At 40.8% G+C, this 15317-nt stretch overlaps 1 protein-coding gene across 1 annotated transcript in view; it reads left to right on the top strand.

Annotated features, from left to right (window-relative positions):
* nmbr (neuromedin B receptor) overlaps positions 1–3248 on the top strand; it is a gene marked incomplete at both ends in the record, with an annotated part of 31466 nt that extends 28218 nt beyond the window's left edge. The window contains one exon of the mRNA XM_079216363.1: positions 3086–3248. Coding sequence (XP_079072489.1) covers positions 3086–3248 — 163 coding nt within the window. The remainder of the gene's footprint in view (positions 1–3085) is intronic.
* Between the last annotated feature and the right edge of the window lie 12069 nt (positions 3249–15317).

Here is a 15317-nt window from a genome sequence, read left to right as displayed (position 1 = left end):
CTGTCCCTGGATTGATTTCTTATTATTCGAAAGGAAGCTTCAAATACGTGCAACGAAGTCCAAATGTTTTTGATTTCCATAAAGAACAGAAATGTTAAGCCTTCACTCTCTGCAGCTGGGGAGCTTGTTAACATTTATTTATGTCCCTGTTTCTTGGACTGGAGAAATAAAATCACAGCGTACAAAGTCAGGCTGCAAGAGTAGTTCCTCTCTGTTTAACATCTCTGATTAACATCGCTCTGTTTAACATAGCTGTTTAACATATCTCTGTTTAACATTTCTGTTTAACATATCTCTGTTTAACATCTCTGTTTAACATCTCTCTGCTTAACATCTCTCTGTTTAACATCTCTTTTTAACATCTCTGTTTAACATCTCTGTTTTTATCATCTCTGTTTAACATCTCTCTTTTTAACATCTTTGTTTAACATCTCTCTTTAACATCTCTCTGTTTAACATCTCTATTTTTAACATCTCTGTTTAACATCTCTGTTTAACATCTCTGTTTAACATATCTCTGTTTAACATCTCTTTTTAACATCTCTGTTTAACATATCTGTTTTTAACATATCTGTTTAACATCTCTGTTTTATCATCTCTGTTTAACATCTCTCTTTAACATCTCTATGTTTAACATCTCTCTTTTTAACATCTCTGTTTAACATCTCTGTTTTTATCATCTCTGTTTAACATCTCTCTTTAACATCTCTCTTCTTAACATCTTTGTTTAACATCTCTCTTTAACATCTCTCTTTAACATCTCTCTGTTTAACATCTCTCTTTTTAACATCTTTGTTCAACATCTCTCTTTAACATCTCTCTCTTTAACATCTCTCTGTTTAACATCTCTCTTTTTAACATCTTTGTTTATCATCTCTGTTTAACATCCCTCTTTAACATCTCTCTTTAAAATCTCTCCATTTAACTTCTCTCTGCTTAACATCTCTCTTTAACATCTCTCTTTAACATTTCTACGTTTAACATCTCTCTCTTTAACATTTCTCCATTTAACATCTCTCTTTAACATCTCTCTCTTTAACATCTCTCCGTTTAACATCTCTCTCTTTAACATCTCTCTTTAACATCTCTCCATTTAACATCTCTCTATTTAACATCTCTGTTTAACTCTCCATGAGGACTGCACTTAAATAACGCTTTCATCCATCACATTTTCTGCAGATGATGATGATTGATTATTCCTCTAAGTGCTTCGTCCAGTTTTTACACATTTTAAATACGCAAAAAAATGTATTGCAACCTCCACTTAAACTTGATCAAACCTCTTTTTCATTGACGTGACTGAGGTGTAATGTTTGCGACTGTGGCTCAGTGGTGAGCAGGGTCGTCCTTCAATCGGCGGTTTGATCTCCAGTTTCGCTAGCCCATGTCGATGTGTCCTTGAGCAAGACACTTAACTCTAAATTGATCCCGTAGCTGTGCCTATGGTGTATGAATGGCTGATAATCCTGATGTGGCACCTTGCATGGTAGCTCCTCTCATCAGTGTGTGAATGGGTGAATGATGTCATGTGTTAAAGCGCTTTGAGTGGTCGGAAGACTAGAAAAGCGCTGTACTACGTACTAAGTACGGGTCCATTATGTCTCTTTAATGTGTTGGTCTCTTAGACACTCTGTGCTCTCTGCTCGTGACCCGAGGGCAGGACAGTGTCCTTTGATTTATGTATTTATTTTACATGTGGAGCTTTGATCGGGTTTTTGGGTGAAGCTTCTATTGTCTGTCATCATATTTCATGACCTTACCACACAAAAACATATTAATAAAATACGACCGTACGTTATTGCGGACATATAAATGTTATCTAAAACATTTTTTTTCTCTCCGGTCAACAAGCTGCAGGAGGGTTAACAGTTCTCGACCGTAGTGAAAGTGTTGAAAGGCTAAACGCCAAGAAATGTGAATTAAAGCAAAATATTATTTTGAATGGAGCAAAAAGTCAGTGCAGTTTCTAAAGTTCTAAGGTCTAAGAGAGTTCTGCATTGGCAACAGAGAACACGCTGAAGGAGAACAATCACAAAGTTAGAATTAGAAGAATAGAAACTAAAGACGATGCATTGTGAGCAGTGCGATGTGGACCTTCAGTGCTGTCCATGACCCCACGCTGTGTTCATATAATAAACCCTCTGCTTTGTGGCTCCACAGCCTCCTGCTGCACATGTTCCTCATTACTGACTTCACAGCTTGCATTGTGTTTCACTGTTTTGTTGTAATTGCATCACTTTATTATTTAACGTATTCACGTGTCTCTTGTCTGTCCCAGTCTGAGAAGCCGGCACTGACGCATGAACATGCAACCTGTATCATAGTCGCGCAGGTAAACTCAGGCGAGTGAAGCGTTGGTGTGAACGCAGCACTGCTGCATCTTATCATCCTCTTTGACTTTTTTCCATATTCAGTTTGATTTGACGTCCTTGTTTATTTCCTCTCCGGTGGTCGGTGCTGTCATGCTCCAGTTAACTTAGTCTTTATAGACTCCGTTACAGAAAGCCATATTTATGAGTTATTAACGTGTTATTAACGCTTTGCAGAGCCAAAGTATTGGAACACAAAGAGCCCGTGTCTAACATGTAAGTTTACCAAGATGGAAACCAGTAAATCACGTTTATTGATGGACCCAGATGGAACACATCATGTTCTTCCTCCGTTTGATTTATTTTGATTCATCTCACATCAAACTATTTACAACTAGAAGTTTATTGATAAAACAAGAAGTTCATTAGTCACTCTTCTTCTTCTTCTTCTTCTTCTTCTTCTTCTTCTTCTTCTTCTTCTTCTTCTTCTTCTTCTTCTTCTTCTTCTTCTTCTTCTTCTTCTTCTTCTTCTTCTTCTTCTTCTTCTTCTTCTTCTTCTTCTTCTTCTTCTTCTTCTTCTTCTTCTTCTTCTTCTTCTTCTTCTTCTTCTTCTTCTTCTTCTTCTTCTTCTTCTTCTTCTTCTTCTTCTTCTTCTTCTTCTTCTTCTTCTTCTTCTTCTTCTTCTTCTTCTTCTTCTTCTTCTTCTTCTTCTTCTTCTTCTTCTTCTTCTTCTTCTTCTTCTTCTTCTTCTTCTTCTTCTTCTTCTTCTTCTTCAGTCAGCTGCGATGTGTTCAAGGTCCCCGTCCAGAGCGCCAGGCCAGCTACATGCACAGCACCTCCCACATCCGCCTCACCTCCATCAAGAAGACCACTCCCACCGCCGCCATCATCACTCCGCCGGCCAATGGCAGCTCCAGCAGACAAGAAGTGGCTCTGTGAGGTGGGAGGCGGCCAGCCTATGGTCTTCAGCTTCACCTCCTCTGAAGGCAGGACGTGGGAGAGACCAGCTGCTCCTGTCACACCAAGCTTCTTCATCTTCATCCTCAACTCGGCAAGCAAACAAAACAAGTGCCTCTTGAAATATGTTTATGAGTTTATAGACGTCGACGGGAACAGAAGAAAACCCCAAATGGTTTTCTCCAGCCACAATGTTTACTAGAAACAACTTCCTGAAGGTTCTTGAGGAAGTTAGCGTCCAATGCATGAGCAGCTCGTCTGGTTCCACATGCTCGTCAGCGGTTGGTCTAAAAACACCTTTAACCCTCAGAGAGAGAGAGAGAGAGGGGGAGGGGGGGGGGCAGGGGATGATCATTGTGATGTCCACCTCTTTGAGCACGTTCCCATTTGAGGATTTAACGTGCGTGTCTCTCTCTAGTTGGTTAGCCTCTCCACCTCCCTCTTTCTCTCTCTCTCTCTGTCTCTCTCCATCTCACTCTCTCTCTCTCTCTCTCCCTCTCCATCTCTCTCTCTCTCTCTTTCTCTGTGATGGACTTAACGTTGTTGTAGATTAAAAACTAAACAAAGCCGTCGTAGGGTCCAGTAGGATCCACTACGGTCCAGTAGAGTCCAGTAGGGTCCACTACGGAGACCTCAGGATCTTATCTCTGCTTCTTGCAGACACTCAAGGTCAAACTGGACTGGGATGCAGCACTGAACCAGAATGCTGGCCATCTGTTCAGAGACAAACTCTTCTTCCTTCTCCGCTTAAACCAAGTGACCACGAACGCATCATGAACTTATTCTAGGAGACTTCTTGCTCACGTTTACATTCCTGCATGTGGCGTCGATCTGGAAGACTCTCCAGGGTCCACGAGCCCGCACGAGGAATCAACCAACAGGGTCCACACAAGTCTTCATGGTTCCGGTCCTGTAATCAGCTCCACGTCATAAACCAGTTGTGTGTTTGAGATGGTAGACGATGTTCCGTCAGTCAGTGTTGAGTCACATCCTCCCGGGTTCATTAAAGACATATTCCACTATTCCTGCAGCTACAGTCAACCATGATGATGATGATGATCATAATGATCCTGTAGCTACTTTCAACCAAAGCTAATCAATCATAACAATAACAGCACATCAGATGTATACAGAGATAAAACAAACAGAAAAGATGAGAATGCAATGAAAGAAAAGATTAAAGATTAAAGATTAAAACGAGATGATGATGATGATGATGATATTGGACTGATTGCAGTGAAAGTGTCTTTTTCTCCATGTTTTAATGTGTTTTAAAGTGTTTAGAATGGATTGAGACGCCAGCTGTGTTTTTGTGAGATGAGCATGATATCATATAAATAATCGGAGCTCTTGATAACCAGAGAATCAGAACCTGAACCCTCCGCGCTCCGCTCACCTGCAGACATGAAGAACCAGCTTCAGACCGACAGACTCAGCTGCAGCACCTTGACGTCTGGATGTCGCTTCTCTTCTTTTACAATGTTTGATGTGTTTCTCTGTGTCGGGCATGTTTCACGTTTCTGTGCTTGAATCTCATGATCACGAGTAATAAAATGTTCTAACTGCAGCAGTTTTACCCCAAAAGAGAAATATATGATGTGATTCTGAGGCCGGACTGCTTCAGGACCCGTCTAACTCCTGGAAATCCTGTTGTCTCTGAGCTCTTTAAGGAGTCGGTCAGGCGTCAGTGGAGCTGACATCACAGCGCTAAATGGGCGTCAAATTGTCTGCAGCTCATCGGGTTAAAGATGAGGCCCCGGGAGCTCCAGCAGCTGTAACGGTGCTTTCAGTGAACAGGAAGTGACCATACCTGGACTGAGGAGGAGGGACAGAGAGACGCCGTATACGTCTCTGGCGTCAACCTGTCAATCACCTTGTAGCCCCGCCCTAAAGCATAGATGGTTTCAATGTTTTCTTTGAGACTCGTGGAAAGAAAATGTCCAAAATAGACATTAATGGGTTTATTTTACTATGTTGTCTCTTTGATCTTTAGATTCCTCTTAAATTCACCAAAAACCATTACACAATGGCTCATTTGCATATTTAAACAACAGTTGTGTTTATGTCTGTTGACAGTATTTTATGATTTTTGGAGTGATAAAAAGAGATATCATAAATCCACTCCAAAAAAAACTCTGTAAAAACATCTGACTCTAATATGTCGACAACATGAAACAAGATTTCTGAACCTGGATTTATCCAATGATCAGATTTATGATCCAGAAATGGGTGTAAATTAGCACATATTGCATATTAAGCATAACATAACTAACATCGGTTACTCTGTCCTGAGGTTCCACGAACTGGAAGTGAGAGATATTTTAGACTGAGTGGAGATTTCTGTGGATAAGTCATAAAAATGGGACAGGCAATAACCTTTCATATTCACTTTGATCACCTGAGCATAGAATCAGATGATTATGTGTTATGCTAAAATTATCATTTACTGCCGATCCTTCATCCAATCACAGCCATCGGTCCAACTGTTGCCAGAAGAAAAATAAGAAAGCAGTCTGATTGGCCAACCGGTCAACTTTGTATTTGACGGGTTGTGTGTTTAGTTTGTGCAACTTTTCATATAATTTGGGTATAATTCTAATAAATCCATCAGGGTTTTTTTTCCACTGATGATGGACAAAAACTAATGTCATTTTAGTTTATTACAAATAGGTTCAAACTAATTTCCCTGTTACATTTATTCATCACATCGTTCCATTAACAATCGTGCCAAGTTTAAGATTAGTTTTTACAAGTCTCTGAACCTTCAAACTGAGAAGCCTGAAGACTGCAGACCAACATAGAGCACACTGTAAGGACACTTTGGCACTTTACCATGCTAATAATATACGTGTGAATAATATATATATATATATATATATATATATATATATATATATATATGTTGTGAATGTTATATAGGGCTTTGCACAGCAGATACCTTTGTATGTTTCTGTAAACAATGGAAACTTCAACTTACTACAGTCATCATATACATAATTTACATCGATGACATTTGAGCCGTTGCATTTAACCACCCTCACATCCAGAAGCAGTGTAGCTACTGAGGTTGTCAAACAAACACAGAACTCTCACCTCAGAGACCGCTGTTCATGTCCTGTGTGAAACCAAAGGTAGACTGAATGTTTTTTTACATATTTGCTATTCTTTTTACGTAATGTTACAGTCCGCTAAGGTCTATTGGCATTTATTCTATACTAGTTATAGTTGTTGTTGGGTATCTGTTGTTATAATATTGTTTAATCACAAATTTTTAAGTAATTTTGCTGCTAAAAGCAATAGTTTGTAGGGCGTTAACCACGCGTGTGTTTCTGTGAGCGTGATGGGAGGCTGATATGAAATAAACATAAGCTGCGTTCTGACACATCAACAATCAACATGTTCTGTAGTTTGCACCAACGTACAATGCCAACATTACTTCTGGCGGCGAGGTTGCTTCTCAAGGTGGTTGTTTTAAATCATTCCATGTTCCTTAACTTAACTCAGTGGTTTTGTGCTTAGCGTAACTGTTTCACACAAACAAGACGCTAAAACGTCTAAAATGTGTAGTCGTGTCACACAGAATGTCTTTACAGAACAAAACTTTAGTTGTATCTGAAATGAGGATCAGGTAGTTTGTGTTTGATGAGTATCAGATGATAAATGTTTATTTCAACTCATCTCTTGTATCTTTTCCCTCTCTCTTCACCTCTTGTTACCTCTCGTGAGATCTTCTCCTGCAGCCTCCTCATGATATTATCTGACGGTAGTTTAAAAGGAGAGGGGATGGATCAGAGTGCATTGCATCACTGAAGGGTTTAATTAAGCCAGTTATCCCTCCACAGCCGAGGTTCTGATAGACGAGTAGCTCTTTGTGGAGGGAAAGCCAATCTTCCTTGAACAAATAAGATTAAGGAAATTATTTGGCGCCGTTAACTACGCATCCAATCACAGAGATGTTTGAGATATTATCTAATCACAGAGATGTATGAAATATTATCTAATAAGAGAGATGTATGAGATATCAGTGGCTGCATATAAGCTTTATTCTTGTCACTATTCTAGGTGTGTTGGTTCAGAGGACCTTAATGAGCAGCGATCAAAGGGTTAAAAGTTATGCTTCTGCAGGAAAAAAGAGAATCTAAAAAACACCTCAATGAGGAGGAAGTGACCTGTGTGGATTTGAGGAAACTGATGCTGCTTTAAAGTGTATTTTATTTGCACAAAACAAAATTAAAAAAAGTCAGTGCCATTGAACCTGAACCCACCTGTGACTGTAGAGCAGATGCTAGGCAGCAAGGGAAGGAGACGGGAAGGAAGGAATGGTCAGTGAAAGGATGCAAGAAGGAAGGAAGGAAGGAATGGTCAGTGAAAGGAGGCAGGAAGGAAGGAAGGAATGGTCAGTGAAAGGAGGCAGGAAAGAAGGAAGGGTCAGTGAAAGGCTGAATACTTCACAAACAGGCATATTTATTTATTTGCTGTATTTATTCCCTCTGATGTTTCATTAGAGGGAATAAATACAGCAAATAAATACATCATAAATAACCGGAAGCATCAACATTTAACGCCACCAATCAACGTTATTGATCGGATGTGAGTGCAGAGAGAAGTGGCTCATTTCAGTTGCATTCCCTTCTGATCTACACGGCCCATTAAACTGTCTGCATTGTGTTCATCATGGAGGTCACACAAAGCTTCCGTATGCTAAACTCCTAATAACCCGCCCTCCAGGAGACACATACTTTATGTGTTTGTGGTAAAACGTCAGCACTCGGCAACAAATACTGACGAGGCACAAAGACTACTGAAACAAAGTGTGTTTACCTCGAGAGGCATGAGCTGCACTCTGTGGGCTGAAGATGAAGTTATAGCAGCGGTTGGTTAGCCTTAGCTTAGCATAAAGACGAGGGAACCCAATCCACCAACCAGCTCATCTGAGGCTTCCTGGTTGACAACTCATATCTCTTTGTTTAACTCAGAGGTCTTCAACGATCCCGACCTGAACCACGCAAGCCCGAAGCCAGCGATTTCTGAGCGCTGAGTGTTGTGTCCGGTTTGGGTCATTCAGGTTAAAATCACTATAAAGTGCTTAACTGTGGACGATGAGCTGCTGTGAAGAGATGAAGAGCTGAAGAGATGAAGACAGAAGGAGGCATTAGGAGGCAGAATGAGGTTCACACCAAACGCAGCGCGGATTTGACTCGCGACCAGATTACATGCAAAGTCAATGCACAGACGCGATAGGTTGCGAAAAATAGTTTTTTCCACCGGGCGGCGCGATTGACGCGTTTGAGGCGGTCAAATTCACCGAGCTGTGTGCGCTATGGATGATGTTATGAACCCAAACACGAGGACGTTTAATGTTCCGACATTTTTGGGACTTCCACAACAAGTATAAAGCAGAACTAGTGGTTATTTATTCCATGGTCGATAACGGAAATGATAGCTCTTTTCATGAACTACAACGGTATCGCACCGCGCTTGGTGTGAACACAGTATTAGGCAGAATGAGGCGTTAGGAGGCAGAATGAGGCTGAAAGCAGCTGCAGTGTCACGCCGGAGCACTAATGAAAGAACCCAAATGCACGACCCGAGGCAGAGAGTAAAGTTCACAAGAATTCCTTCATTGTTAAAGGTAATATTGCAACAGGATAGAGTCTCTGGAGAAGGACCGCCGAAGGTTCTCCCGATGTAACTGGGGAGGGACTGAGGCCGGTCGGCAAGGCTCTGACCCGCTGTGGTGAGAGCAGCTGTCTCACTCAGGGGAGAGAAGAATCGCCAATGTAAGCAGTCCAGGGTCATTCACAGGAAGGCAGTCAAACTCGGCAGAGGTACAGGCAGGGATCGGGCTTACTCGGAAACGAAGGGACGTCGGAATCAGCACAGGATATCAGGCAGGAAAACCGCTGGTAAGTTGACTCACAGGTGAAGAAAAACGAACTGGCAACAAGACAAGTGAAGCACAGAGTATATATACACACTGGGAGGGGAGTTAACGAGACACAGGTGAAACACATCAGGGCAGGGAGAGGTAATCACACATGAGGAAGTAAAGACAGCAGACATGACACAGGAGGATGATTTTTAAAGTAAAACAGGAAGTGACAAGACAACAAAATAAAAGCACTACCGTCTAGTGACAGTTGTGACATGCAGATGCTCACTGACCGACACATCTGTGTTGTCCGGTTGCATTCACGTTCTCAATGTATTGATTCATTAAAATAGATTATTGGCTTCTCAAATATTAATAAAGCATTAGCGAGACGAAACATTGAAGATGAAAAGCTGCAGCTGTTTCTGTTGCAGTCTCTTTGTTTACTTATAGCAGAGTTATCATATGATGAGGAAGCAGCCGAGAGGACAGACACACATTATTGACATTTATGTGTTTAATAAAGAGACAAAATAATAATGTGGGATCTCCTGTGAGAGCCCAATGGATTAGTCGATAAATATGATCAACAGACCTCCTCCCATGTGAATATATATATATATATATATATATATATATATATATATATATATATATATGTATATATATATATATATATGTATATATATATATATATATATATATATATATATATATATATATATATATGCATATATATATATATATATACATATATATATATATATATGTACATATATATATGTATATATATATATACATATATATATATATATATATATATATATATGTATATATATATATATATATATACACATATATATATATACACATATACCTATATATACATATATACAACATTTATATACAAGATTTCTTTTACCACGACACGGGTTGTGTTCACAAACTCAAGCTCAGAGAACGAGCTGCTGTTTTTGTTTTTAAGATGCAGTTACACAGACACACACAGACACACACACACAGGCACACGCACACACACACACACACACACACACACACACACACACACACACACACACACACACACACACACACACACTGGCCTTTTTAGCCGCTTAATTAAAATGATTAAAAGTCAAGGGGTCTTAATCACACTGACACACCATGGTATGTGTGTGTGTGTGTGTGTGTGTGTGTGTGTGTGTGTGTGTGTGTGTGTGTGTGTGTGTGTGCGTGCGTGCGTGACCAGCCAGCTTTGACAAGGCGTTGGAGGTTAATACAATACCAGCTCCAGTTGTTTCTTCACAGCTCTCATCTCGCCTCTGGGTCAACCCTGTGTGTGTGTGTGTGTGTGTGTGTGTGTGTGTGTGTGTGTGTGTGTGTGTGTGTGTGTGTGTGTGTGTGTGTGAGAAATAAATCCACATAGACTGGCTGCAGTGTGAATATGCTCCTATTGAGGAGGATGATGATGTAAATGCAGTTTTATTATATATTTATTACACGGAACTTATTGAGTAAAAAAAAAAAGAAAAGACAAATTGAAATGTTGCTGCTCGATATTAAAATCCACCTTTTTCCATCTTTGAAGAATAAACCCCTGAAGCACAAGATGTGCTCTGACGAACACCTTTTCTTTCAGAGACACAAGCTGTTTGTTTTTAGTATTTCATGCTGGATTCCTATATAATCTTATATATATATATATATATATATATATATATATATATATATATATATATATATATATATATATATATCAACACAATGAGACAGGAAGTGAAGACAGAAAGAAAAGGTCTGCAATCACTGGACCTCAAATCCAGAGATGGAGGAGAGCGAGGGATGGAGAGGTGAGAAGAGAGAGGGGGAGAGGAGACGTGAAGAGAGAGAGGAGGAGAGGTGAAGAGAGGACTAGAGAGCCAGTGACCGAAGGAGGAAAGCCGGAAGATGAGGAAAAATGTTTAATTTTGATTGGAGGAGGATAGAGCTAATCCCTGTGGAAACAGCCTGGTCTTTTTTTAATGATGGTTTTACACAAATCATAAATACATACGCCCCTTTTAGGAAACACAGAGTACAGGGACGTGAAAATCCCTGGTTCTCCTCTGATCTAGCAGACAGTATTCATGAGCGAAATCTAGCTTGGGCTAAGGCAAGAACAACAGGTTCTACCACTGACTGGCTTGTGTTTAGGAAACGAAGAAACACATGTTCCTCTTTTATCAAGAAAGCAAAATCTGAATATTATTTGTCTGTTACTACTGAAAACCGAGGAGATTTTGGAAAACTATAAAATCCATCTCTGTGAGCAAGAACTCACAAGTTGTGCCTGTTTTTATTATGAAGGACTCTGTCACTGTTCATGACAAAATGGAGATACTGAATTGTTTTAACACACACTTCATTTCTTCTGGCTCTCTGTTTGACTCTTGTTGTCCAAGGTCTGTGAAACCTTGTACTGGGGTTCCAGTTTATACTGGTCAGCCTTTTAATTTTACCCCATTTCCTGTGCAGGAAGTTCATAAAGCCCTAAAAAGCCTAGATCATAGGAAACCTTCAGGGCCTGATTGTATAGACCTATACTTTTTGAAATTGGCTGCTGATTTTTTTGGAGAGCCACTTGCATATATTTTTAATCTGACAATGAAAAATAGAGATTAATAATATGAAATACCAATGTTCTTCCACTGTTTAAAGGTGGTGAGTGACCCAGCTATTTTGAATAACTATAGGCCAATATCTAACTTATCTGTACTTGCTAAAATTCTTGAAACTCTTTTGAGCAAACAGCTTAATGAGTTCTTGTAAAGCAATGCCATTTTATCAACCTACCAGTCAGGCTTTAGGAAAAAACATAGCACTATTACAGCTGCACTGAAAGTGGTAAATGACATTTGTGTTGCTCTTGACAAGACGCAACATTGTGCATTACAGTTTATTGATCTGTCCAAAGCATTTGACATAGTTGACCATGATGTTTTAAGGCTGAGGCTCCTCAACTCAGGGCTCTCGGTCGCTTGGTTCACGAGCTACCTTGAGAATAGGTCTCAGTGCATCAGATATGAGGGTCTAGCCTCTGATATTGCTACCGTCTGTAAAGGTGTGCCACAAGGATCAGTATTAGGTCCACTTTTATTTACTATTTATATAAATAATCTGGGCCAAAATGTGGTGGACGCTAACTGTCACTTCTATGCGGATGACACCGTGATATATTGCTGTGCATCAACTCTTGTGCAGGCAATCGATCTCCTGCAAAATGCTTTTAATGTTGTTCAAGATACCCTTTTTCAACTGAAACTTGTTTTAAATACAGATAAGACTAAACTTATGTTGTTTTCAAACAGTCGTAGTATGCCACAGAATATCCCTTCGGTGGTCACTCTTGAAGGGAGTGAAATAGTGGTCGTTGACTCTTATAAATATCTGGGTATTCTGATTGATGACTCCCTCACTTTTCAGCCACATGTACAGTACCTGGTGAAAAAGTTGAGGTTAAAACTGGGTTTTTATTTTCAAAATAAGCTGTGCTTTTCCAATAATGTAAAAAAGCGATTAGTTGCTGCTACTTTTTTACCTGTGTTGGACTATGGTGATCTTCTTTATATGCATGCCTCTGCTAACTGTCTGACGCAGCTTACCATGCTTCACTGCAGTTCATTACAAATTGTAAAACTCTGACTCACCACTGTGTTATACTCTCGGGTAGGATGGCCTGCTTTGGCCACCTATAGGCTCTGTCATTGGTACACCCTTATTTATAAGGCAGTCCTTGGTCTGCTCCCAAACTACCTGTGTGTTTGCATCAACCAGAGAAGTGTCGGACAATATTCCTCACGTTCTCAGAACTTTTTTATGCTCACTGTCCCAAATGCCAGAACGGAAATGGGAAAGGGGGCTTTTGTGTACTCTACCCCCTCATCTTGGAATATGTTGCAGAATGTTTTAAATCTCAGATAACTGAAACCACTGATTGCTTTTAAATCTAGAATGAAAGAAATAGAGGCAGTTTCCCAAAAATGTAAATGTTTCTTAAATTGACTCTGTTACGTCTGTCAGTGTCTCTTAGCTTTTAGTTTCTTTTAACTTGTACTATCTTGTTCTGTGTTTTCTGTCTGTAACGATGTGTTCTTTTATGCTGCTGCCTGTCTTGGCCAGGTCTGCCTCGAAAAAGAGATTTTTAACCTCAATGGAACTTTCTGGTTAAATAAAGGTTCAAATTAAATGAACAGCTGTGTTTGTTTACTTAAAGAGTGCTCATCAGAGCTCATCAGAGCTCATCAGCTAAACGATACGATGTAATCAGCAACAACGATGCAGAGCCACGCCAGCTAAACCCACGTCATCGTTTCCCTTTATGATCCTCGCAGAGCTGAAATTGTGAAGTGTGTCCACAGATCCAGCCTCCAGATCGGCCTCCAGCCTCCAGCCTTCAGCCTTTTGGCCTCCAGCCTCTAGCCTCCAGCCTTTCGGCATCCCGCCTCCACCCTCCAGCCTCTAGTCTCAAGCCTCCAGTCTCCAACCTCCAGCCTTTCGGCCTCCAGCCACCAGCCTCCAGCCTCCAGCCTTTCGGCCTCCAGCCACCAGCCTCCAGCCTCCAGCCTCCGTCAGCAGCCGGAGAGAAAAAGATCAACGCAATGTTATTTGACAGTTTGAGCCTCTCGTGGATTCGTGGTGCTCATGCAGGCCTGATGCAGGGTCTGATGGAGGGTCTGATGGAGGGTCTGATGGAGGGTCTGATGGAGGGTCTGAAGGAGGGTCGGATGGGGGTCTGTTGGTGAGGGTCTGATCGGGGTCTGATGGGGATTCAACAGGTCTCAGTGTGGAAAGGAAAACTAACAACAGGTATTGGGTTTTTGATTGAGTCCCACCATGTGAGGCTCTCGTAGTTTCCTCCAGCGTAACACGGAGGACGTGTGGACGGTCACGCAGGTCATCTTCCACCATAATGAGTTTCCTTCGCAGCTTCTTTCTTCCTCTGATTTCTTTAAATGTTCTCTCCGCTCTCATTTATTTCTCTCTCCCTGCTGCCTCTGCCTTCCCCGGTTATTCACTATGATTTAAAATAAATGAAAAAGACGGAGGATGACGCTACCAGAGCACCTCATGTAAAGAGAGGAATGGTCTGATTGTGATGCTCATAAAGCTCACCGATATCCCAAATAAGAACAAATTAAATGATATGCAAAAGAAGCGACTAGTCGATGAGATCAAAATCCTTTGTTGCAAACAGATATTTTTACTCTGCAGCCACGACCCAAACATGACAGTCATCATGTTTTACCCCAAATAATAACGAGCAGCTTCCGGTGGAAGAAAAATCTGTTTCCGTTTCTTCTTGTTTCCCTTAAAATGTAATGAATGAATGAATAGTTGCACCCGCTGCAAGCCCTCTTTGTATTTCCATGAAGAGTTATTGCTCATTGCCGCTCCTTCTATCGGACTTGTCAAAGTCCAAAGACTGAACACACAGTCTGTTATCATCTCGTCACGGCCGGACGGCAAGAAGCGTGAAGACTCTGAGCAGCTTTATTCTTCAGCTTTATTCTTCAGCTTTATTCTTCAGCTCAATCACTGAGCTCCAGGGAGTCAACATACTGGAACTAAACCAGAGCTCCAACTGCACAAGACCACATGTGGATAGGACGAGCAGCTCAGCAGACTGAACGCTCCAGACACTCAAACAAAGCACCTGAAGCTGCAACAGCAAGAAAGAACACCTGAATATGAGCAGCTGAGACAACTTCACATGGATTCGCATCCCAACACACACATTAAAAAGATCTCTATTCAAACACACCATGGATTCATGAGAAGTGTGCTACAACCAGTCTGTATTTAGTCATTGAGCATGGTGGCTTCTCACTATTTAAACATGAATGTACTTCCTGTACTTTTTTTTTGATAAAACAGGTGTTTCCTCCCTCTTAACTGTTTTAAACAATGACTTTAGTAAGTGGTGCCGCCTCAGAAGACTTCCTGCAGTTCTCAGCGAGCCTCACACACCAACGTGATGAAGGCTTTGCACCGAGCTGCTTGAGTTGGAGAAACTCCACAGATACACAAACTCTGCTCAAATGCAGTTTCTTCCTTGGGGACCATTCGGTGTTTCTGCTTGTTTTTAAAGAAAAGAAAAGCTCCTTTTCTACCAAGCACATGAACGCACATCTGCATCTTGC

Source organism: Taurulus bubalis, assembly GCF_910589615.1.
Source record: "Taurulus bubalis genome assembly, chromosome: 3".
NCBI classification, from domain to species: Eukaryota; Metazoa; Chordata; class Actinopteri; order Perciformes; family Cottidae; genus Taurulus; species Taurulus bubalis.
The sequence above is the reverse complement of the archived record's forward strand: the minus strand, read 5'-3'. Positions and strand labels throughout refer to the sequence as shown.